This window comes from Lactuca sativa, chromosome 5, assembly GCF_002870075.4.
Source record: "Lactuca sativa cultivar Salinas chromosome 5, Lsat_Salinas_v11, whole genome shotgun sequence".
NCBI lineage: Eukaryota > Viridiplantae > Streptophyta > Magnoliopsida > Asterales > Asteraceae > Lactuca > Lactuca sativa.
Window position 1 is genome coordinate 280,524,336 of NC_056627.2, and position 25,813 is coordinate 280,550,148.

At 36.4% G+C, this 25,813-nt stretch overlaps 2 protein-coding genes across 2 annotated transcripts; both read right to left on the minus strand.

Moving 5' to 3' along the window:
- Positions 1 to 807: 807 nt before the first annotated feature.
- LOC111920014 (uncharacterized) lies at positions 808 to 4,966 on the minus strand. The gene is made up of 12 exons (XM_023915592.1): positions 4,765 to 4,966; positions 4,581 to 4,681; positions 4,186 to 4,443; positions 3,879 to 4,092; positions 3,471 to 3,806; positions 3,003 to 3,065; positions 2,205 to 2,894; positions 1,697 to 2,090; positions 1,484 to 1,601; positions 1,169 to 1,221; positions 977 to 1,103; positions 808 to 822 (listed from the first exon to the last, which is right to left on the minus strand). The coding sequence occupies exons 1-12, from the start codon at positions 4,964 to 4,966 to the stop codon at positions 808 to 810; spliced, it is 2,571 nt and encodes an 856-aa protein (XP_023771360.1).
- A 3,893-nt stretch (positions 4,967 to 8,859) lies between these two features.
- LOC111919984 (uncharacterized) lies at positions 8,860 to 11,141 on the minus strand. Its single transcript, XM_023915559.3, has 2 exons — positions 10,128 to 11,141; positions 8,860 to 10,025 (listed from the first exon to the last, which is right to left on the minus strand). The coding sequence occupies exons 1-2, from the start codon at positions 10,255 to 10,257 to the stop codon at positions 9,796 to 9,798; spliced, it is 360 nt and encodes a 119-aa protein (XP_023771327.1). The 5' UTR covers positions 10,258 to 11,141; the 3' UTR covers positions 8,860 to 9,795.
- Positions 11,142 to 25,813: the final 14,672 nt, after the last annotated feature.

Consider the following 25,813-nt stretch of genomic DNA (forward strand, 5'->3'; position numbering starts at 1 on the left):
ATCTCGGCCTTGAGGTGTTTCTAGGATGCAAGGTCATGATTTTTGCATGGATTAGGAAGAGATTTTTGATAGATCAAGGAACTTAGATCATAGATTTAAGTATAACCTTACCTTGGATGGTGATTCTTGTGAAAAATCTCCTTGAAATGCCCTTGAATCTTCGAAAATTTAGTGAAGAGAGGTGAAGGTGTTTTTGAGAGTGTTTGATGTGTGAAAAGTGATGAAGTATGTGTGTGTGTGGGTGCTTTCGGCCGAAGTCAAGAAGAAGAGAAGAGAGAGAGGTGTGTTGACAATCCTAGATGCATGTTGGTCCATGCATGGAGATATGTGGGATATAAGTGAGGTGGCAAGGATTAGGTCAACTCCTTTCTTCTTGGATTTGGGCTTTGGGCCGAGAATTTGGAAGGGAAGGAAAACATTGGGCTTTAATGCCCCTAAGCCCATATTATAGTTAGTTTGGATGATTTTTGGCCCAAACAAAAATATAATATGATTTTTACACTTTGTTGAGCTAGTTTGAGTTAATTATGATTCATAATATTTAATTTATTCCATTCTAGGCCCAATATGGCCCAAAATATTGAAATAAATGAATGTGAACCCAATTAGAGCCCATTTAAAGGTTCTAATCCCTTGATAGTCAAATTGGAAGCTTATTGGCCCATTGAGTCCAATAAGGAAGTCCTAGTCCAAAATGGACCTAACAAGAACCTCTAGGGTTTCCAATTGCTTATTGACTATTTGTGGCACTTGTATGGTGTATTTGATTGAAATTTTGTTGTCATAGAGTAGGTATCATACATGCTTTTAAGTTTTTGGATTCTACATTTTACTTGAATGTAGTGATTACAATACACAAAATTTCTAGTTGTGACATCATCCCCCCGTTAGAGGGAATTTCGTCCCGAGTGGAGGACCTAGAAACAGTAGACTGCTTCTTACTTTTCCAAGAAATAAGACAGTTATTAAGATATACCATATACCCAGATACAGACCTTCTTGTAGCTAAACACTTAGCCCAATCTGCATCCACAAAACCTTTTAATTCTAACACACTAGACCTAGTTAAAGCAATTCCTTTTCCAGGACTATTTTTTAAATACCTTAATAACATGAAAGCAATATTTAAATGTGATTTTCAAGGACTATGCATATACTGACTAAGAACCTGAACTGCATAAGAAATATTAGGCCTTGTAAATGTAAGATAGATAAGTTTACCTATCAATTTTTGAAATTCATTTTTATTTTCCAACAATTCATTTTTTCCATCATGATTACCAGAATTTATAACAAAATTTGTTTCCAAAGGTGTGTTCATAGGTTTACCACCAAGCATACCATATTCATGTAACAACTCAAGACAATATTTCCTTTGGTTTAAACATAAACCATTGTCAAATTTAACTACTTCAATCCCTAAAAAATACTTAAGTGTTCCAAGATCTTTGATTAAAAATTGAGTAGTCATAAAAGATTTCACCTTTTTTAACTCTACTTCACTATTTCCAGTTAAAATAATATCATCAACATATACTAGTAACACAGTTATTGAACCTTCAACTTTCCTAATAAACAATGAATAATCACTTATACTCTGTCTAAAACCAAACATAAACAATGAAGCACAAAGTTTTTCATTCCATTTCCTAAGAGCCTGCTTTAGTCCATACAAAGACTTAGTAAGCTTACATACTCTAGTATCATTACTAGAATAATAACCAGGTGGGAGTGACATATAAACATCTTCAGTAAGATCTCCATATAAAAAGCATTGTTAACATCCAACTGATATAAAGGCCTAGAATGATGAACAAAAAGAGAAGTAACAATACGAATTGTTACAATTTTTGCAACAGGAGAGAAAGTCTCCTCAAAATCAATCCCCTCTCTTTGATTATAACCTTTAGCAACTAAACGAGCTTTATATCTCTCAATTTCACCATTTGACTTGTATTTAATCTTATAAACCCATTTACATCCAATTGGTTTTCTGTTTTTTCGTAAATCAGTTATTTCCCATGTATTATTCCAATGAAGTGCTTCCATTTCATCATTCATAGCTTTAATCCAATTTGGATCAAAAAAGGCTTCATTATAACTTTTAGGTTCAATAGTTTTATTTAGATTAGAAATAAAACATTTAGTTTCAGAATTAAGAAAATAATAGTTAACAAATCTTTCAATACCATATTTATACTTACCTTCGACAATATAATCAGCAAACTTAACAGGCATATGAGACTCACGCCTAGACCTAGAGACACCTACAGACTGATCCATAGAAGGGGTTAAGATAGACTGACTATTTTCCTCAGATACACTCGAAGAAGAAGGAACAGATGAACCAGTAGGAGGCACAGTTGCCTCGCCACCAGGGTTGACTGAATTACTAAAATCAACATCATCCATACCAATGGCTGCATCAGGACCATCCAACTGAGACTCTACTCTCAGCTCATCAAGATTAATATAATCATTTATATATTTATTATTATCAAATTCATCATAGGAAAAGAGATCACTAGGGCCAAAATTATTTGAAACCTTATCAACATAAGTTAATTTCAACTTGTATGGAAAAACATATTCATAGAACTTCACATCCCTGGATATAAAAGAAGAATTAGTATCCAAACTAAGAAGTTTATAAGCCTTTTTATCAGAACAATATCCTAAAAAAATACATTTTTCAGCAAGTTCAAACAATTTATCAGAAACATTTGGCTTAACAGCAAAACATAGACAACCAAAAACCCTTAAATAATCAAAACTAGGAGTTCTTTGAAAAACAAGTTCATAAGATGATTGACCATTTAAAACAGAGGTAGGCATTCTATTTATTAGAAAAACAGAAGTCAAAACAGCATCTCCCCAATACTTAATAGGTACTCCTGATTGAAATAAAAGAGATCGAGCTACATTGAGAATATGCCTATGCTTTCTCTCCACAACACAATTTTGTTGTGGAGTATAAGCACATGATGTTTGATGAATTATACCTTTTTCAAAATAAAAAAACTTCATTTGATTATTAACAAACTCAGTACCATTATCTGAACGTACTATTTTAACATTAACATTAAACTGATTTAGAAGAATATTAACAAAGGATTTAAAACAATCAAAACCCTCAATTTTATATTTCAAAAGAAAAACCCAAGTGGACCTAGTAAAATCATCCACAATAGTCTAGAAATACTTAAACCCCTCAACAGAAGCAAGTCTATACGGACCCCATACATCTATGTGAACCAATTCACCTAATTTAGTTGAAGTATGTTGACTATGTGGAAAGGACTCTCTAGTTTGTTTTGATTTATGACAAACATCACAAGGGGGAAGAGACTCATTTCCAAGTTTTAGAACATTTTTTAAAGATATTAAAGCTTGGTCTGCTGGATGACCAAGTCTACTATGCCAAGTTAGTTTAGAGACATAACACTTAGACATAATATTTGTTGAAATACCTGAGGGAACATAATCAAGATAGTATAATCCCCTAGACTCTCTACCATTCTCCACCATCTTCTTTGATAGTGAATCCTGGATTTTACAAGTACGTTCAGAAAAAACAACCTCACAACCACTATCTTTACAAAGTTTATGTACAGACAAAAGATTAACATTGAAATCAGGAACAACAAAGACATCAAATAAAGTAAGATGTGAGGACAATTGAAGATTCCCTATTTTATTTATAGAAGCTGATGAACCATTAGGATGTTTAACAGACCGATTAAGTTTAGACACATCTACAGCATCTCTAAGTTGTGACTCAGAAGCTATCATATGTTGATTGGCTCCTGAGTCAACAATCCAACTTTGAGAATCATTCGAACTAACAAAAGAATTACAACATTGAAACACATATATACCTGCCATATTTGCAGTAGCATACACATCATCACTAGCAGAATTCTCATTAATGAGACGCAGAAACTTAGAATATTGTTCACCAGTGAGAAAATGAGCATCACTTCTAAGACCAGACTCAGAAGGAACAGACTTGTTATTGTTAGTACTAACAGAAGAAGAATTCACAGAAACAGATTTGTTTTGATTATTATTATCGTTTTTAAATTTAAAATCCTTTGGATAACCAATTAGTTTATAACATCTTTCTATTGTGTGACCTTTAAGATTGCAATGTTTGCATTGTTAACCTTGGTTCTTAGACCTAACTTGATTTTGCCCTCGTTTAAAATCATTAACTTTACTATTAAACATTGAGACTTGTGGTTTTGAAGAAACAGTAGACCCAAGAGACCCATTCTTTTGAAGAGATTCTTCTCTAGAAAGAATAAAGAAGGCAGATTTAACATTGGGTAAAGGCTCCATCAAAAGAATGTGACTCTTAACTTGATTATAAACATCAGCAAGACCACTAAGAAATTGCATTAACTTCATCAATTTAGAATGATCATTAAGTTTTGTAGCTGCCTCACACACACACATTCAGTTAAACTAGTTAAACCATCAAAATCCTTCCACAAGGAATCTAGTTTATTGAAATAATCAGAAAGAGAAGAACAATTTTGTTTTAAAGTGTTAATCTGCTGATGAATATTAAAAATTACTGATCCATCAGCTTTGTTATATGTTTCAAATAATTCATCCCAAATATCTTTAGCTTTATCTGAATACACATGACTAGCATATATAGTTTCAGAAATCGACCCTAGAATCCAATTACAAACAACAGCATTTACACGTTCCCATTTAGAGCTTTAGTTTTCTCAGTATTTTCAAGAGTAATAGTACCATCCACAAAGCCCAATTTATTCCTAGCTTTAAGACCTCTAGACATAGAACTACGCCACAACCGATAATTCTCATTACCAGTCAGTTTAACTGTTATAATAGAGGTTACAGTATTATCAGAAGGATGGACATATAAAGGATCATCAAAGTCAACAGGAGTTTCTTTAGGAACACTACTCCCTCCAGGAATTTCACCAGCCATAGTAAATCACAGAAAACAAACCAAAGAAATCAAATAGCAATCCAACAACAACCAACACTTGTTTTGACTTAAAGTCCAGATGGTCACCACAGTATGTCGGGGCCCAAGACAATCAACATAGTGTGAAAAAGAACATAACAACTTCAAAATACAATCAACAATTAACTGATGTACTCAAAACATCAGGAACTCCCAAATCTACAGTTAGAAAAAAAGAGAAAGAAAGGAACGAGAAACTCTCATGGTGCAATAGGCAACTGAGATTGTCGAGATCGACTCCCTAAATCCGTTTCCTACAAGGATTTATCAGTGATGAAATCTGACCCCAAGAGGATTATTTCAGATTAACAGGGATTAGTCGATTACGTTGGAGAGTTTTAACCTTCAACACAACAACGCTCAGTCAGAACCCAAATCACATCACACCTGAAAGATTAAACAAAAAATCTCGCAGTACCAGGGTCTTAACAACCAGATTCAAGTTTTAAGGAAAAAACAAGACAGAAACCCTAAACTGAATTTGTTCAATCACATGAACAAAAATCAAATAAAAAGGAAGATATACCTTTCACAGATCGTCAAGTGCAGAAACACCAGAAGACGAACAACCAAGAAGCAACCGTCAGGATCAAAGAACACGAGCCTTACAGCTCTGATACCATGTTAAAAAACGCACAAGACAAATTTCCCAACATCACCATTTCTCATATCATTTTAAGATCAAGAAACAGGTGGTTTTCAAGTTACTTACAAATCAAAACTCACTACATAAACTCTCAATCTGTCACTCAACCTAAACAACTTCTAAACAATACAATATGATAAAGAACTAGTTACAAAACTTTTATATACACATATACAATCAACAAAATAGATGTATATAACTATCTAACACCAAAGAACTCTTATGAGAGAAAACGAGAGAAAACCCTAGATTTGATCACTTCAACTGAACGAATGAGTTCCAAAGCCTTCTCTCTCTTTATTTATACTCTAGATCAAAATATGAATATAACCCGAACCGAACTCGACCCAGATTGCAACCCGCATGTTTCTATAGTAGCCTACATATACTTAACATCCTTACAGAATACAATATTTACACAATACAACCTTCATAATAACCACCTTAAAATAAATATGAGATTGTAAAAATGAATGAATGTTTTCAACACCATGAACAAATCTCATTTACAATGAGAGGTCCATCTAGAATATTTTTCCCTTCAACAAAGGTCGATTGGACATCATCAATAATACTCCCAATTACTTTTTTGACCTTTAAAGAAAGGATCTTTGTAATGATCTTATACAACGAGCCAATCAAACTAATCGGTCGGATTAATCTTTGCAACTAGGGTAATAAAAGAGGCATTACAACCCCTTGAGAACTTGCCCCATTTTTTGAAATATTTTACAAACTCCAGGATATCATTTTTAATGATTTCCTTGAACTTTTTGAAGAACTTGAAACTGAACCATTCGGCCCCGGTGCCTTCTCACCACCACAAGACCAGATGACATTTTTCATTTCAGGGATTGAGATTGGGGCCTCCAAAAAGTCCGCATCAGTTTGAGAAAGTTTTCTAAATAAATCACTGCAGAACCGTGATCTAGACACCCATTTTTCGTGAAATTTATTGGAGAATAATTTCACAGCTTCACTCTTCATTTCGCTCAGGTTTGAAACCTATCTCCCTTCCACCGAGAAACCGTGAATCTGGTTCCTTCTTGCCCTGCTATTAACATAACCATGAAAAAAAAATCAAGAATTCTCATCCCCATCAACTACCCACTTGATTCTCGCTTTTTTGCCTGAGATCTAGGGAGGCCATCCTTTCCAATTCAACTATCTTTCTAAAGCCACTAGCTCGTTCTTTAATTTCTAGATCAGATAATGGCCCCGCTTCCGCAATTGATTCAATCTCACCCAATCTTTTTTTCGTGTTTAAGAGATCATCATTTTCCTTGTGATATTCAATTGCCCTCCATTTTTTGATTTCCCCCTTCAGGTGTTTGAATCTGCAGACTAGGAAAGCATTTGTTGCACCGAATCCTTTGAATTCATCCTAAGCCTTACAGACAACCTGCTCAAATCCATCTCGCAATAGCCATGAATTAAATAGTTTGAAAGGAGGAGGGACGAAATCTTCAATCTCAGATTTAAGTATAACAGGGGAGCGATCAGAGAGATGTCTGGGGAGGGCAATACATGAGGCCAAGGGAAATTTGTCCATGAATTTTCAGCAGACCGGTATTCTATCTAGTTTACTCAGTTTTGCCCCAAATTGTTGAAAAAAAGTAAATCTATTCCCCACCCATTTTTAGATCATGCAAATTGGCTCTGTCAATGAAACTATTAAAAGACTCTACACTCGATTTGCAAAATATCGAGTTAATCCGCTCATCTGGTCTCCGGACAACATTGAAATCACCCATAATTATCCAGGTGCCTTATTTAGCTTGCTTTAAATTAAGAATGTCATTCCAAATCTTCGTCTTTTTAGAGATAGACTTTGGTCCGTACACATTCACTATAGCTACTAAACCATTGAAAAATGGGCAAGATCCAAATATTGCAAGGAAATACCTAGACGTAATCGTTTCCACCACATTGAACAAGCTAGGGTCCCATATTGTAAGGAAATACCTAGACGTAATATTGCAAGGAAATACCTAGACGTAATCGTTTCCACCATTGAAAAATGGGCAAGATCCAAATATTGCAAGGAAATACCTAGACGTAATCGTTTCCACCACATTGAACAAGCTAGGGTCCCATATTGTAAGGAAATACCTAGACGTAATATTGCAAGGAAATACCTAGACGTAATCGTTTCCACCATTGAAAAATGGGCAAGATCCAAATATTGCAAGGAAATACCTAGACGTAATCGTTTCCACCACATTGAACAAGCTAGGGTCCCGTATTGTGAGAAGGCCACCTAATCTTCCAACATCATTCACACCTTCAAAGCAATAGTTTTCGTTTCCCCAACATCTTGACAGGTTTAGCGAGTTTCGGAGGTCCCCCAAATGAGTTGCTTGAATCACCATGAGAACTAAATTGTGTTTCATCCTTAATCTGCATACCCAATCTACTTTATGGGTCTCTCCAATCCCACAAATATTTAATGTCATTAAGTTCATTTTACAGCTGGGATCTCGCCATTTTCCTCCATCACCTCCATGAGGATAGGATCGCCATTTTCAATTTCAAAGCCAATAATCTGCCCAATCTCTACCGTTTTCTGGGCCTCATCCATTGTCGAACGAATTCCAGGAGTTCCATGAGGTTCCGACAGATGGCTTTGGATGGGACTTGAATCATCAGGGCGGTTTAGATCAAATGTCATTTGGTTTGGGGGTGCTTCATTGCTTAGAGACCTATGAATTCTTCTCCGTTTATCTAACGATACCTCCCGTGTCGTACAATGGTTCCAAACTATGGTCATTAACTAGCTCTACTAAGAAAGATGGTCCAACTGGTGTGGCTAGATCACGCTCATGTTGGAAAGGCCCAAAACATCCCATAGATGCCAATTTAGCAATTGATCCAAAAGGCCTACCATCCACACTTGTTTGATTTGGACGGTTCACCCCAGTAGGAGGGTTTGACTCATTCTCATGGGAATTCTCCACATTAATTATAGGGAAAATGACCTTTTAAGGTAATAAAGTTTTCCACAAGTATTCATTTGATCACTATTTTTTTTTTGTATTTCATTTGTCATTTAACTTGTTGTTGTCGTCATAATATACCATTGTGACCGGTTAACGTAAGTTTAGCCGGTCAAAATTAATTTTCCGGTAAGCCTATGAATTTTCTGGCCAAACATAAAATTTCCGATGAACACTATGAATTTTCTGGGCAATTTGAACAAACACACATATACACAAATCTGAAATCTAGATTGTTTTGTGGTGTGCTTCTTAAAATTGATTTCAAAACCAAGGGAACTCACAAGAATCTAGATTCAAACCCAAAACTTGAAAATCAAGATCCCTAAAATCTAGGGCTCGTTTTCTTCTGGAACTCACGATTCAAGAACTAAAGAAATGAAGATCTTAATTTCTTGAAGCTCTTACCCAGAAAACGATTCCAAATGTGTTCAAACCCAAAACCTGAAACTCTTCATCTGTTTTTATTTCTCGAACTCAAACCCAATGAACTGAAACCTTCGATTTCAAGGGTTGCATTTCTGGGTTTTCAAGAACAATAAGAAACCGTTCTTGAACATGATGAAGATGAACACGATGAAGATGATCAGGTGAAGATGAAGAACATGAACCCATAAATTTTCTTGAAATCATTTTTTTGATCTGAAATCGTTGGGATCTTTGAAGATTTGTGTGCAAACCAAAGTGTTTCTGAACAGGTGAAGATGAAGAACATGAACCCATAAATTTTTTGTGTGTTCTTGAACATGATGAAGATGAACACCTCTCAGATCCGACACACTTTCAATCCTTCACTTTCTTGACATTCAAACCCACTGATGAGCACACACAATCATTTTTTTGTGTGTTCTTGAACATGAACCCAGAAATTAAACATGAACGAAGAACATGAAAACTAAAATCGTTCACAGAAACAAACGAACAGATGGAAGTGAGTGTTCTTGAAATCGTTTTTAGATCGGAAATTGTTGCTAAAAGCATTTAGCCGGAAACTCACCGGAGAAGACGATCGGAGTGACATAAACCTTCAATACCCGGTAATAATGGTATCTTTTGAACATCTACAACAAGATCAATGGTAAATGGAATACAGAAAAAAGAAAAGTGACGAAATGAATACTTGTAGAAGACTTTATTACCCTAAAAGGTCATTTTCCCTTAATTATATCCTTATTCCCCCGCCTATCAAAATTAATAATCGGCTGTTGACTTTCCCTATACGACTGTTGGCCTTCATACAGATCGGCGACAACCTCCCCCACCATAGGGGACGACACTGCTACCATCACCGGAATGTCATTCGCAACTGCTTCCATGGCTATTGTCTCCGAATCATTAGCCAGGATTGTCTCCGAAATCCCTTCGTCATCATCGTTTCCTGTATAATTGATTTCACCTTCTTCCAGCTCATTCCCATCAAGGTTCTCTGATGAGTCTACATCCACTAAAGACTAACTGATATTTAGTTTATCGGACATACCAGAAGGAAATGGGGACCAGTCATATTCGCTCTCTATCACGCCAACTTTAAGGATGTTTCGATTGGATTCCACCAAAACTTCGTCGTTGATTCTCCTTTTGCTTCCTGTTAGAATGCATACGTTCCCCATGGTGAGGTCCTGTATACTTGGTAGAATCTCTACTGGAGCTGCTACTTTCCCGAATTCACTGGCAATTCTGGAGAAATTTTCTTCATTCCAGAGTTTCACTGGGACCCCAACGATTTTAATCCAAGCGATTCTATCAAAGATCCCATCCACTAAGTTTCCAAAATTGAACTCTTAAAACCATTCACCCCAATATTGTTTCTTTGATAAGAAATCTTCAACATCAGATGGGAACTGGAAGTGCATCCCCACCATTAAACCTCCAAGGTATTTCATCCCATATGTGTTCTTACTTCCCATTCTAATATCGAGTGGGACGTTTCTTAGTTTCTCCAGGCTATGCACTTCGCCAACTAAGGTTAACGGGTTGTGTAACCATTCCGCCATAATTGTTCCGTCTGCAAGAGCCACCGACTTTTTTGATAGCCTAGGTGGGGGAGGGGAATTTTTGATCTTCCCTGTCATCACCTCCGCAACAGTTCTACCATCCCGGAACGCCTGACCAATGGTTCTTTGCACATAGTTTTGGTTATGCTTTGATTCCATTTTCTGCTTGGACGATACCTTCCTATCAAATTTCGCAATGTTTACTGTAAGCGACGAACCCAAGCATTTCACTCCTTGCAATGCCGCTTCTAATTCCGTGTCTAAGGGATAAAATGAGTCAGTTCATATTAATAACCTTAATTATATAACAAAGATTAATTAGTGGTCAATTAATTTAGGTGACTCTTAAGCATTCCTCATAATTAAAGTGGGATATAAGATCTCCGAAGGTGCCACACCTTGTGTGTAACATGTGTGATGTTCACATGTTACCTAGTCAGACAAATCATTAGAGTGGTTATCTTTACACATGCTCTAAAACCATAATTTATGAGATTTTGTGGATTTTGAGACGACTTGGAAGACTGGGTCTAGAAACATATTATTCATTGCATTTTGTTGATGTTGTTAATTTGATGAGATTGAAACTTGTTAATGTTCCTAATCGTATAATTATTATTAGAACATTTATATCCCTAGTCAGTGGCGGACCTATGTAGGGCCTTTGGGGTCCCGGGCCACTGCTCAATTTCCGGCACCCAGTGTAAATTTTTTTTTTTTTGGTTTTTTCTATTAGGTGCACCCGTTTGAAGTACGAGGGACACCCCTACTAAAACAGTCTGCGTCCGCCACTGTCCCTAGTTAATGATTACATAGTAATCTTTTGAGTTTGAAAACCGTTAAGGGTTTATAATGTGCATAGACCATGCAAGTTTACATGCATTGATCAATGTCTAACCTCGTTAATGCCCATTAGGCTTTCTAAACTAACATACTTGTTTCAACATGTGTTTAGATTAGGAGTTTTCAGTGAAGACTAAAAATATGACAATTTTTAGAATATTTAAAAGACTTGATTGTTATGTGATAAGATACTACTTAAATTATGTATATTGATGATATTGATACATCCTCGTACTTATAAAACTACCAAAAAATTAAACATTTTTGAACTTGGACATTTGGGACCTTAACTATAATTTAATTTTTACAAAAGGTTTTAAAACATTAAATTTAATTGAATATTTCAAATAGCTCATATGGAAGGTGTTTCACCTATAAAATATGAAGTACAATGTTCTTTTCAACGATAAGATCAATAAAATGAAATAAGTTTTTAAAAAAATATTTTTATGGAGTTACCTTCTTCCGTCATGTCTTTACTTTGAACCCTACTATAAATGTTTGCCTCATAGCATAAATTTATTTGAAAATATAGTTGATGCTTTAGGTTTAACCAAAAAGACACCATTTTTTTTTTCCTAAAATCAAGTTAAAATTTACAAATTTATTTGATGTTTATGTAACCAAATATGGTTCATAAAGTAATGTAACACTTGCCCTATGGAGGAAGGCATCAGACATCATATAGCGATGCTCGTCATGATAATAACCAAATGAGAGGTTGTAACTGTTGGATTAGGTGTCTAAGCCCATACCTATAATTGGTATGTACTTGACCCGATAGTAGCATGATCCTTTGGGTTGCCTTCACTAGGGCAATTTGATAGGATGAACTTTTGAGAAAGAGGATGTTTGTGATTTATTAATATATTATATGAATAATATATTAATTAAGAAATCATATTATTTAATTAGCATTGATCAAGAATTAATTTTGAATTAATTTAGTGATCAAAAGAAACTGATTAAATTTACGGGGACTGATTAAGTGAATCAGTAATACTTATAGTTTAGGCTAATGATCCATGTTGATTAGGGATGACCTAAACCTATATGATAGTCCATGAAGGTTTAACGCAAAGGGCCTAAGAATTATGAAGGGTCATAGTGAATTCGGGTTGGCATGGAAGAAACCTTAGGATTTACACACTATAAAAGTAGCCCCTTAACCCCTAAAATCGGGTAATGCATCCTAAAGGAGAACCATAACCGATTTGGTGCTACCTAGCCTCTCTTTCTCATAAGCCTCCTCTTGCATTTGGTGTTTGTAACACATTAGAGTCATCACATTTGAGGTGCTAAAGCTTTTAAAGGCCAAGAACTACAAGCTACACTAAGAGGTATTCATCTAAATAGGTTTTATGTTGTATATCTCCAATTGCATGCTAGCTAGGGTGTATGCTTTGGAAAAATGAAATTGCATGTATAATTAGAGAAAACTTAGATCCAAAGAAACTAGGGTTGTATGTGCACCATAAGAGTGTTATAGTGCTCAAAACCCAATAATGGTATTAGAGACTAGGGTGTTTTTTGTAATATTTATGTAATTGTGTTAATTTCAAAGCTGAAAAAATTGCAATTCTGGACTCTGACTGCTGGACTCGACGAGTCCTATGAATAGACTCGACGAGTTGGATGATTTGATGATGAACTCAACGAGTCCATAGCCATACTCGACAAGTTGGATCGTCAGATGGCAGTTTTTTTGAGTTTTTGGCCATAATTTTATTAGGATCATTACCACAAACTGTTTTGTATCATAAAATTGGTTTTTCCGGATATGGTAGTGATTATCCTTATCCAATTAAAAGACAATTATCAAATTTTAAGATAATGATTTGATTATATGATAATTTGATTATTTGTATTGTTTGATTTGAATTGTCTCGCTATATAAGTTAAATTAGGTCAAATTGGTAAATGATAAATTATATGATAATTGTATTAGTTTAAAATTTGATCTAAATGTTTCTTGAAGAGTTTCATAACTTACCCTCAAGTTATGGAATATAAAGAGTCTCATTCATGAAATATTAACTCCATAAGTTATGGAACTCAAAAGGTTTTGAAGAGTTACAAAAATTGCCCTCAAGTTTTGGAACTTGAAAAGTCTCATTTATGAAACTTTAATTCTAAACCCTAGATTTTTAAAAGTTTAAAATTCAACCTCTATACTATTATAATATTAAAATATTAATACTTATATATATATATATATATATATATATATATATATATATATATATATATATATATATGTATAAGACAAGTCATTCATACCGTTAGTAGGCATCATTCACGAAGCTGGTCTATAAGGGGGGGGGGGGGGGGTTATAAAGAAATTGCCTATAAAATGGCGATTGAATGAGTCTCCACTCTTACTCACCGCTCCCTTGACTAGTGCAGGGTCGTTAGCTGAACAGGTAGGATAGGACAATAATCCTCATTAATAGGTATGATGATATTATAAAGTAACTAAACTTTTATAAATTCCCAATCTTAGTTACTTTAGGAAAAATGTGAAAATGGTGCTATTCCATGAAATTGCAATTTGTACCTTGTCAAGTCGTTAGTGGAGCGTGTGTGGTTAACTGACACACTAATTTGGGACTATCAAGGGTGGCAAAGGGTAGCTTGATGTTTGTCATAGATCAATGGAGCGTGTGTGGTTAACTGACACATTGATTAGGTGATAAGTGACATCAAGAGTACCAAGCAATTTAAATGGTTATTCACACCTTGTTTGTAATCCTCGGTATCCTAGTCATAAAATTGAACGACATAATCGAGATTTAAACATGCCATTGAAAATTTCAATGAATCTCAAAAGAATCTAGGAATTTCAACTCATTTAAAACTTAATATTCCTTTTCGTTTTTCATGGTGGAAGTTAGTAAATTGTCATTTACCTACCTTCAGATATTTTGCAATTGGATTACGGCACCCCTCTTCTGAATTGTAGAATATTGTGTTGGGTTCTAGCCTTAATATTTCATTTGGGTGTTATATTAAGGATCCTTATCTAATCTAAACTTTGTCTTTCTTTTCATATGTCTACCACAAACTACGTTTCAGGCTCCAACCCTTCTGGCTCGTTTTCCCTCATGAACTTGGTTGGGAGAATTATCTTCAATGGGTCAAATTTCAACTAATGGATCCGAAACATTTGTATGGCCCTTCGCTACGAGGACAAAGAATATGTCCTCGATAAAAAGCTAAAGGAGATTGATGAACAAACTACTACTCCCGAACAAATCAAGGAATATATGGTTCATGAGAGGGACGTGACAAAGGTGTCGTGCATCATGATTACTACCATGACTGTTGAGCTTCAAAAGTCCTATGAGGACTTTTGTCCCTACGAGGTGCACCAAGACATGATGGAAAGGTACCATCAAAGTGCTCAACATGAAAGGTATGAAATCATTGACTCCATGATTACAACAAAAATGAAGGATGGAGAGTCCATCACGACCTACTTGAAAAAAGATGAAAAGGTTTGTAGACCGCTTGCTGAAGTTAAATGTCAAATTCGATGAAGATTTGGCTATCGACATTATCCAACACTATTTGCCTCCTTGTTATGATCAGTTCAGAATGACTTATCATATGAACAAGGAGGAAGTCACTCTAAGAAAGCTTCAAGGCATACTAAGAACTGTTGAAAGTAATTTGAAAGTCAAGTCTGTTGTATCCACTCCTACTGCTGCAACCCCTATTCTGGCAATTGGATATGGGAAAGGGAAGAAGAGGAAAGCTCCTTCTAAGAGCCAAAAGGGAAAGTCTCGTGATGGATCCTTTTCTAATGGGACCAAAGGTGGTTTTGCCACTGCCTTTTCTAATCCAAAAGGAAGCAGAGTGCTTCCATTGTTGTGACAACCCGTAATTTCAAATCTTGTAAAAGTCAATCTTGGTTAACGAAAGTCAAACATATCAAATAAAGGTCAAACTTATTTCTTTAATTATCTTAATTTGGTTAGATTAATGAGTTATAAGTGTATCAACCTTGTATTCAAAATTGTTGTGTGTTTTGGAGAGAAAACATTTGGAACCGAGAACCTGCATCCGATCCACAAACCCTCGCATGAGCCGCAAACCTTAGCTATAAACTCTTCGGCCGCAAACTCCGGTCTTATCCTCTCGGTGTGGTATCCAACGAAGGTGTCCCATCAAGTTTTTGGACCCTATATGAGGGCTGAGCCGTGAACTCTTTCCTCACTTCTTCTTGTTCCAGTCGAAAACTCACCCCCTTCTCACTCAAGAACACCAACCGCAAACCCTCAATCTCTCTCAACTATCATTCTTTTTCCTTTGAATCTTCTTAGGATATTGCTTAGGATCTTCAAGTGTTCTTCATTCATCAAGATCATTGGGCCGAAAAACCTTGAATCTCCTTCTTTTCATCAAGAACACTCAGCCATAAACCCTTGAATCTTCTCAGTTACGCCAAGAACACACACTTGAGTTTACAGCTAAAAACACTTGAATCATCAAGTGGTCGTGAACTGTTTACGGCCGTTAACATCGAAGCCCATCCATGAACTCCAAGAAGTCACTCGATTTTGCTTCTAACTCTTCTTTTGTAAGTAATTCTTACATCCTAGGTTGTTTCCTTAACACCTTTGAGGTTATATTCACTAATTTCATGCCAATATATCGCATGAAATGCATTTTAGGACTTATTTTGTCTTGGGATCCTAACTTGTGGAAACAATTATCCTATATCGAACATCTAAACGAATCACTCACTTAAGGTGAGTTCATACCTCTACAATTTACCTTTTTAAATGCTTTTAGGGGTAATACAAGTAGAACACAATTTATTTGTGTTAACATTTACATGTGAAAACAAAGGATTTCTTATACTTTTAAATGTTGTTAAAATCATTTCAAAAACAATTTTAGACTATTTTAGATTGTTGTTTATTATCAAAATCGTATTCATTTATATATTTATGTATAAGTATGCTTTAACGGACTTAGGACTATTGCTAAATACCTTGACTCATGTTCCATGTTTGGTTGTGGACTTAGGGTAGGAACACTAGTCCGCCTATCGGCTAAATCATATTTATACTTGCTAAATATATACATGAATATTAAACTCTATTTTCAAAGTACATACTTAACTCAGTTGCATACATTAGGTAATTGAGTCTTTTCTCCAAATCAGTTACAGTTCAAACAAACATACTAATAAACTATAATAGCTATAGTTTAGAGGATCAATACATACTATTTTCTAGAACAGAGAAATAATCCCCTATCTTAATAAACAAAAGAAATATTGCCACGTGTCGTCATTTTTTCTCTCAATACATTGGTAAGTCAATTTACTTATTTGCCCTTCTATTCCTACTTAGAAACATATTTGAATTGAATTGGAATTGACTTTTCTCTGGATACTCGGTTTCCTTTTGATTGCTTCCACAAAATTAACAATCAGATAATTTTCAATCAATTCTTAACTTAATTAAAATCCAAATAAATGTCATCTATTCTCCGATTTTGAATCGATGGCCACCGTCATGGCTTCCTTGCTCCCATCGCCGTTGCTTCCTCTAATCAAAATGTTACATACTCATCCAAACAAGAAATAAATGGATGGCCTTCACCTATCAATCTACCACTAATGAGTGATGATGACGATGATGTAAGTTTCATTTTAGTTCTTCTTCTTCATATCCCTTAAATAAGCAATAAATCATCAGTAAAAATCAGTATATTTTTCTTTTTCTCTTCCATCACCTCCGCTATGGAAGAAGTGTAGCACCCGGTTCCTGGTACGTAAATCTTATTTGAGTATTTCCCTTCTTTTAGCCTTGGACTCGGCGAGTCATAGGTCCGACTCGCCGAGTGGATGCAGGACCCGGGACACGTTTAAGTTGGTGACTCGGCGAGTCCATATCCTGGACTCGGCGAGTCACAGCTGTTGGATGAAACCCTAAGTTCCAGGGGTTTGCACCCTATTTAAGCGACTTATCCGCCCCAACCTCGCCCCCACTCATCCTCAGAGCCCTGTATCTCTCTCTAGCCTCACTTCCTTGTGAGTTTGAAGTGTTTTATGGTGTTCTTGAAGTTTCTTTGAAGGAAAAGAAGAGGGAATCAAGAAGAGGAGAAGGAGGCCAAACATCTCTGTGTCATTCCAACGTTTCCCCTAAGGTATAGCTCGTTTCCCCTCTGTTTTTAAGCTTATTGTCCCTTATAGCTCCATTAAAGCCCTTTTTGAGCCATTTCCAAGATTGTGTATGCTTGAGGGTTTGTAATAAGTCGAGTGGCCTCTAGATCTAGGCAAGATTGAGCTCCAGGAGCTCAGATCTGTTAGCTTTATGGTCCCATGTTGCTTGTTCACCCTAGATCTACCATTTTGAGGCATTTTGAGCCCTAGAATCCATATTGGTGAATATCTACACGTAAAGTTGGAAACTTTACATGTGATTCGTGTCCTAGAAGTCCAGATCTGTGAATGGCATGGACTGGAATCGAGCAAATCTGTGTATTTAGTGGGTGCATGGCAACGACTCGGCGAGTCGTTCATGTGACTCGGCGAGTCTGTTCGCGAGTCCCCGAGTTTGTCCCCTTTTCGTAGTGTTGAGTGAGCAGTGAGTCACGGGGTGTGACTCAGTGAGTCGGAAGCTGAACTCATCTATGGAGGTACTCGGCGAGTCAATGCCCTGACTCGGCGAGTCAATGCCCTGACTCGGCAAGTTCAAGACAATCTCCTTAGATCAAGAACAGACTCGGCGAGTTGTTCATACAGCTCGGCGAGTCGCAGCATAAGTGTTCTTCGGATGAAGATGGACTCGGCGAGTTGTTCATACGACTCGGCGAGTTGGTGAGTAGGATGAAGGACTTGAATATCGGTTTAGAAGGTGAACTCGTCGAGTCGTCGCCTAACTCGACGAGTAAGATCGGGATTAAGGGCAATCGTTTGGGTAGGGACTCGGCGAGTTGGAAAGCCAACTCGGCGAGTCGGGTCAACTGAAAGTTGACTCTGATTTTTGACTTAGGTCATGATCAGGGGTAAAATGGTCATTTTACCCAAAGGACAGTTAGCAGTATTTGATTGAGTATGTTGTGGGAATTGCAGCCGGAGGATTTCCGGAGCAGCAGCAGCAGCAGTAGGCAGTCAGTTCCCGATCAGAGCAGCAGCTACTTCGAGGTGAGTTACCTTCCAGTAGCGGTGGGTCTACGGCCACAATGCCGGCCCAGCAGTAGGAGTTATATGTAGATGTTTGTCTCTGTGATATTCATCTAGGTATTACCACTACTTGTGTTATGTTATGTGCTAGTATGATATGATGCTATGTGCTAGTGACAGTAGGGGGAGATAGTCCCCGAAGTATCCGGTCGGTAGGACCGAAGGGGAGGCCAGCACCCAGATATGCTAGGCAGTATCCGGTCGGTAGGACCGAAGGGGAGGCCAGCACCCGGATATGCTAGGCAGTATCCGGTCGAAAGGACCGAAGGGGAGGCCAGCACCCAGATATGCTAGGCAATGTTCGGTCGAGAGGGTCGAAGGGGTAGGTCGGGCACCCAGATATGCCTGACAATATATGTATGTTATGAGATTATTTGGTATGTGGTACGGTGGGGGAACTCACTAAGCTTTGTGCTTACAGTTTTCAGTTTTGGTTTCAGGTACCTCCTCAGCTAGGGGAAAGGAGCCGGCGTGGTAGCAGCATGTCACACACACACTCTCTGGTTTCCGCACTTACGAGATTCTCTGGGATTTAAACAAATATATAAATTATTATTCATTGTTTCTTTTTTATAATGGTGTTGTAGCTTCAAGGTAGCCTCATGACTTTTGAATGTCTTTTTAGCTTCAAGTTTTGGTGGTCATGCCTTTTGAATGTCTTTTTAGCTTCAAGTTTTGATGGTCATGCTGAAATTTATTAAGAACGTTTTGGTAGTAAAACGAGTCCTTGTTAAGAAGGAAGAACATAGAAGAGGCCGATGGTGGTCTAATAAACTCCTGGTGGTTTTCATCTCATCACAACTAATTGTGAAGGAAATTTTGGTAATGCCCAAAATATCTTTTTAAAAGGGTAACTCTAAATAGATTGGATAACACATTTGTTGTCATTATCTCTTCTCATTACTTGAAAATGGGAAGAGTCTTCTTCTTTCTATCCATTCCCATTGTTTCCATGTTGTCTAATTGCAATTTACATTGTGTATCGATAAGCTAATATTTTCTTCTTTTCATATTTGTTTCACATTTGATGGTAATACCTTTTCCTATGACAATATGGTCCTGGATACCAGTGTATTTGCATTTGTGAAGTTAAGGAAGAGATGGATGAACTTATTATTCAAATCTATATGGAGTCTGATATAATGAGCCTATATGAAATTCAAGGAGATGGTGATGGAAAGATTGTAACAGGTAAGTAAGACATATTCAAAAACCAAAAATACAAATAAAAATGTATGTAGGTGCTACATGTCAGTTCTTAAAAATACATCTATAATGTTTGAAAAAGTAAAATGTAGAATCATGTGTGTTTGAATTCATCAAGGAATTATCTATCATATTTGGATTAATATTCTGTTGCATATTTTTTTCTCATACTTTTCTAATTTTGGATTTTTTTGGAAGAATCCATGGGTTTTAAAAAGGTTAGAATGGTTCTCTCATAGTATTGGCTATCAATGTTTTTTCTAAAACAGTACACTATATTTTGCTTTGCTTTTGCGCTTTCAACTTTGGTATGAAAATGTAATATAAAAATAATTTCAAATATGATAATGACATAGAACATAACAAAAATTGAAAAACTAAAAAGGTACATATTGATAATGCTAACTTATTAAATAGTTATGTTATATTTGGTAGGTTAATAGGATAATATTTTTTACAACATCAAATTGGTAGTTACTTTGTAAATTTTCAGAGACCTTTTAAAATAAATTTTACATTAATATGTATTTTAAGTAAATATATATCTTTTAACTTATATTTCTTGTGAAACTCTCTAAACATACATGAGTGTATAACTGTGATCGAAGTTGAAATTTGACAAATAAATGTTTAATGATGAATATAATAGTTAAATGAATGTGTCGAGCGATTAATTACATTTCCGATTTTTAATAAAAATATATATCCTATGTTGATGTTCTTTAGAATACGAAATAAACTATTCGATAAAGGAATACATTCGCCGAAAAAAAAACAGTTCACTTCCCATAACATCTAACTTTACAAATAAATCTTTGTTTACAAATCTATAATTAACGATTATATGTTTTGAAGTTCAATATGTTTTTACTTTGTCACCCATGAATCCCACGGGTTGTAAACTAGTACATGAATCAATACATACATACTATTACTACTCATTACAAAGTATACTATTCATTTACAAGAACAGAAAGGAACTTGCAAACTATACGTGAACAAGATAACTAAAATGTGAGATACTATTTCATGGCATAGCAATAATATTGCTATGTTACGTTTTGTAACCAGAGACTCCTGAAGGGAGAGTGTGAGTTTGTGTATAGATCTATACGGGATTGACCACCCCACACCTTGCTGCTAGCTACAGTGGTACCTACAGGTCTACGGGTGACAAATGTCATATCATTTTCGACGCCTGAAAAACGTCGTGTTTTATACTAGTCAATCAAGCATGGTTATAACCTTATCACATTTTAAACTTAATTAACCAGTTTGGTTACAAGGTAGTTAATGCATCAGTAGTGTATTTCATGCAATTCTACTACAAACCTTCATTTTCCATTACATTTATACAATGATTTTCTCTCATGAGAAATGCATACTATTTTTCTAGTAAAGATGGTTTGCAAATATGGAAAACATACATGTTATACTATTTCAAGTACAAACATTCATTTTATACTATTTCAAGTACAAACATACATTTTACACTATTACAAGAGAACAAACATACGAAACAGTCGGGTCTTGGGTAGAAGACTACATTTCATTTTTAGAAGAAAATATAGGATTTTCTAGGAAGTATACAAACATTTCACTAATCAAATACAAACATTTTCATGATATAACTACAATCATTTGACACTCAATACTTATGAACTCACCAACTTAAATGTTGATACTCTTTTTCAAAATAACTTGTATTATTAGGGAACCAGTAGTTAGGTACACTGGATGAGGTTTTGAGAAGACAAAGCATGTTCAAGACTCGTCTTTTATTTTGATATATATATTTTTGGTGTCTTGCAACTATACAAAGAACACACATGTATTAACTATTTTATTAATGCAATGGATGTTGTTGCTTATTTTACTATTATGCATTGTTATGATATTGTATATGACGTCCTCCGCCCCCGAATGTTTCTGCCATCTCGTTTTGGGGGTGAGACAATTGTCATGAAAAAGGGCACTGGAAACGAAGCTGCCCCAAATACTTGCAGGACATTAAGGATATGAAGATAAAGCCCATCTTCGCAGGTATTTACACTATTCTATCAAATAACTCATCACATGTTAATTCTTGGGTCCTTGATACATGATGTTGTTTTCACATTTGTTCTGATTTGCAGGGTCTAAAAAGTAGGTATATGGAGCACGGGAAGATGAACTTAATTATGGGGAATAGGAAAGTGTCGCACGTTACCAAGATTGGAGTTTATAGTTTATTGCTTAGTAGTGGGTTAAATTTATAGTTGAATAATTGTTGCTACTCGTCTGATATAGCGAGAAACATTATTTCCTTTCACGGTTTGTATAAATGAGGTTTTAGATTTTCATTTAACAATGAAATTGGTTCTATAAATGTTTTTTATAATGGTATTTTTTATTTTGAAGCATTTCCTTGTAATGGTGTATATGAAACAGTGATGGTTGTAGATAACTTAGAAAATAATGTGTTGCATATCGATTCGTCTAATGGTTTGGATAAAGCATGCTTGTTGCATTGTTGTCTTGGATATGTCAACAAGAAGCGCATAGCCCAACTCCAAAAGGATGGAGTGTTGGAGTCATTTGACTTAAAGTCGGATGACACATGTGAATCTTGTTTTCTTGGAAAGATGACCAAGTCACCCTTCACTGGATCTTGTGCAAGGGGCGAGGGTTTGTTGGATCTCATACACACCGATGTGTGTGGGCCCTTCAGATCTACCACAAAGGATGCTAACTGCTTCTATGTGACTTTTAATGATGATTATAGTAGATATGGGTATATTTACTTAATCAAGCATAAGTCAGAAACCTTTGAAAAGTTCAAAGAGTTTAAATAAGAAGTGGAGAATCAGCTGGGCAGGAAGATAAAGATGCTCCAATCCGATCGAGGTGGTGAGTATCTTAGTATCGAGTTCCATGACCATGTTAAGGAATGTGGAAACTGTTTTACAACTGACACCACCTAGGACACCGCAGCTTAATGGTGTGGCTGAGAGTCACAATCAAACCTTGTTGGACATGGTTCGTTCCATGATGAGTCGAGCTTCATTACCTATCACTTTCTGGGGGTATGCCTTAGAGACTGCCGCCCATATCCTTAATCTAGTCCTAACTAAGAAGGTTACCAAAACACCTCACAAGATGTGGACAAGGAAGGTTCCCTCGTTAGCACACATCAAGGTTTGGGGTTGTGAGGCTTTTGTAAGACGAGAGACTCACGACAAGCTCGAACCTCGTAGTGAGCGATGTATTTTCATCATCTACCCGCAGAAGTCCTTTGGGTATCTCTTCTATAGACTGAGTGACAATGTTGTCTTCGTTGCGAGGATATGGGTTTTCCGAGAGAGAGAACTCATATGCTAAGAGGACAGTGGGAGGCAAATTGACCTTGAAGAGCTTCAAGAGTTAAGTGATGAAGGAACCTCAAACACTAGCACTCAACCTGAAGAGGAAACTCCTGTTGAACCAAATGACAAGTCCTTACCTCTGAGGCGTTCCAGTAGAGTTAGAACGACACCTGAGTATTGTGGTTTCCATATTACTACTAAATGTGATACGTTTATCAGTGATAGTACACTGGTAAATTTGGATAAACCTTACAACTACAAGGAAGCCATGACAGGTCCCTAGTCTGCAAAATGGAAAAAGGCTATGGACATTGAGATTCAGTCCATGTATAACAATCAAGTTTGGAACCTGGTTGACAATGTACCAGGTCGTAAGACGGTCGGCTACAAATGGATCTTCAAAAAGAAGACCAACATGGATGGGAAAGTACATACATATAAGGCGTGATTGGTTGTGTAGGGCTTTACTCAAACTCATGGAGTTGACTATGGTGAGATCTACTCACCAGTAGCGAAGATTAAATCTATAAGGGTTATGCAAGCCATAGCTGCATTTCATGATTATGAAATATGGCAAATGGATGTCAAAACCGCTTTCCTTATGGGAAGTTGGTTTTGTCGATGCCAAGTACCCTAATAGAGTGTGTAAGCTTGAGAAATCCATCTATGGATTGAAACAAGCATCTCGCAGATGAAATCTTTGTTTTGATGAGAAAGTCAAAGAGTTTGGTTTTTCGAGAAGCGAAGATGAGTCCTACGTATATGTTAAAGCTAGTGGGAGTATAGTTATCTTTCTGGTATTGTATGCGGATGACATACTGCTCATAGGAAACGACATCCCAACCTTGTAGGAGGTTAAGTCTTTGCTTGGGAAGTGTTTCGCTATGAAGGACCTTGGGGAAGCTGCTTACATTCTAAGGATAAGGATATTGAGACATAGGAGTAAAAGGCTAATAGGATTTAGTCAAAGTACCAACTTAGATAAGGTGTTGAAACGTTTCAACATGGAGAATTCCAAGAAAGGTGATTTTCCCATCTAGAGCAATACAAAATTGAGCAAAGCTTAGAGTCCGAGAACTGATGAAATGATAGACAATATGAGTCAAGTGCCATGTGCCTTCGTTGTTGGCTCGATCATGTATGTTATGACGTGTACTCGCCCTGATGTGGCTTCTGCTTTGAGTATGGTTAGCCGATATCAAGGGAACCCTGGTAGAGCTCACTGGACTACAGTAAAAAACATTCTTAAATACTTGCGAAGGACTAAGGATTGGGTCCTTACCCTCGGTGGGAATGATGACTTGAGAGTAACAGGGTATAGTGACACCAGTTTTTAGACCGACAGAGATAATTTCCGCTCTTAGTCGGGCTGGGTATTTAGCCATGATATGAGATCCGAAACTGAAAGACGCTCTGGTAAATGAACATCCCACCAAATAGCAATCATGCTCCAAATATCAATCAACTCCCTACATCCTGCAAAAATATGATCAATAGTCTCAACAGACGTATCACACACTAGACATATAATCGACTGCACCTCAATCCCACGATACGATAATCTCTCCCTAGTAGGGATACTCTCCAATCTTATCCTCCAAGTTATTATATTGAGCTTAATAGGAATCCAGTTATTCCATCTGGTCTCTACACCAATGACAAGAAGCATGGTAGAATTTATAAGAGAGCGAGCCACGGAAACGGAAAATACATCTGAGGTATCACCAAGCCATCCCAATCTGTTTGATCTGTCCTCCAAAGGATGGTTCTGCACAATCTCCAAAAAAAATCATCCCACTGGCAATGCTCTATCCCTCCCCTAGGAAACCGACGAAGAGTTCCCGGGTCCCAACCTATACCAACTCGATCTTTTATGATTATTCAAGGCATAAATCTTATGAAAAGAAATAGCAAAGGGATTGTCGAGTAACCAATTGTCATGCCAAAAGCCTGTAGAAGCACCATCTCCTACCCTAATAGGGCATAGAGAAAGAAGGTTAATTCCACGATCTCTAAGATTCCCAAGCTTGCGAATAAGATTATTTCAAATCCCCAAAATAAAACCACGTGGAGATAAAGAAGAAAGACCACCGTCTGCCCCCATAAATGGTTTTCACAACCCTCACCCACAATAGATCAGGATAATGAAAAAATCTCCAACTTTTGCATGAAAAAATCTCCAACTTTTGCATGCAAATTTCTTTCACAATTAATTGCGACTCATGGCAACTCACTAAGTTGAAGCTAAAATGTAGCGCAATATCATGAATTCATGAAGGCACATTGGATATACAATCACAAAACTTTCAACGTTAATATATGTTATATAAATTATATTATTTTAGTTTTGACTCTTTAGATTTACCAGTTTGACCCATCACATGTATTTATTTATGGAAATGATGTTGATCGATCCACAAGATTTTCTTAATTTTACCATATTCGAAGAATAATCAAGGCAATTAATTTATATTGAACACTGTTTGGTTCAAACCGAGTAAACGTCAAATCGACACAATATGGTCAGTTTCATGTTTTTGAAACCTGGTCACTCAAATGGGTATGTTCGACTAAATCA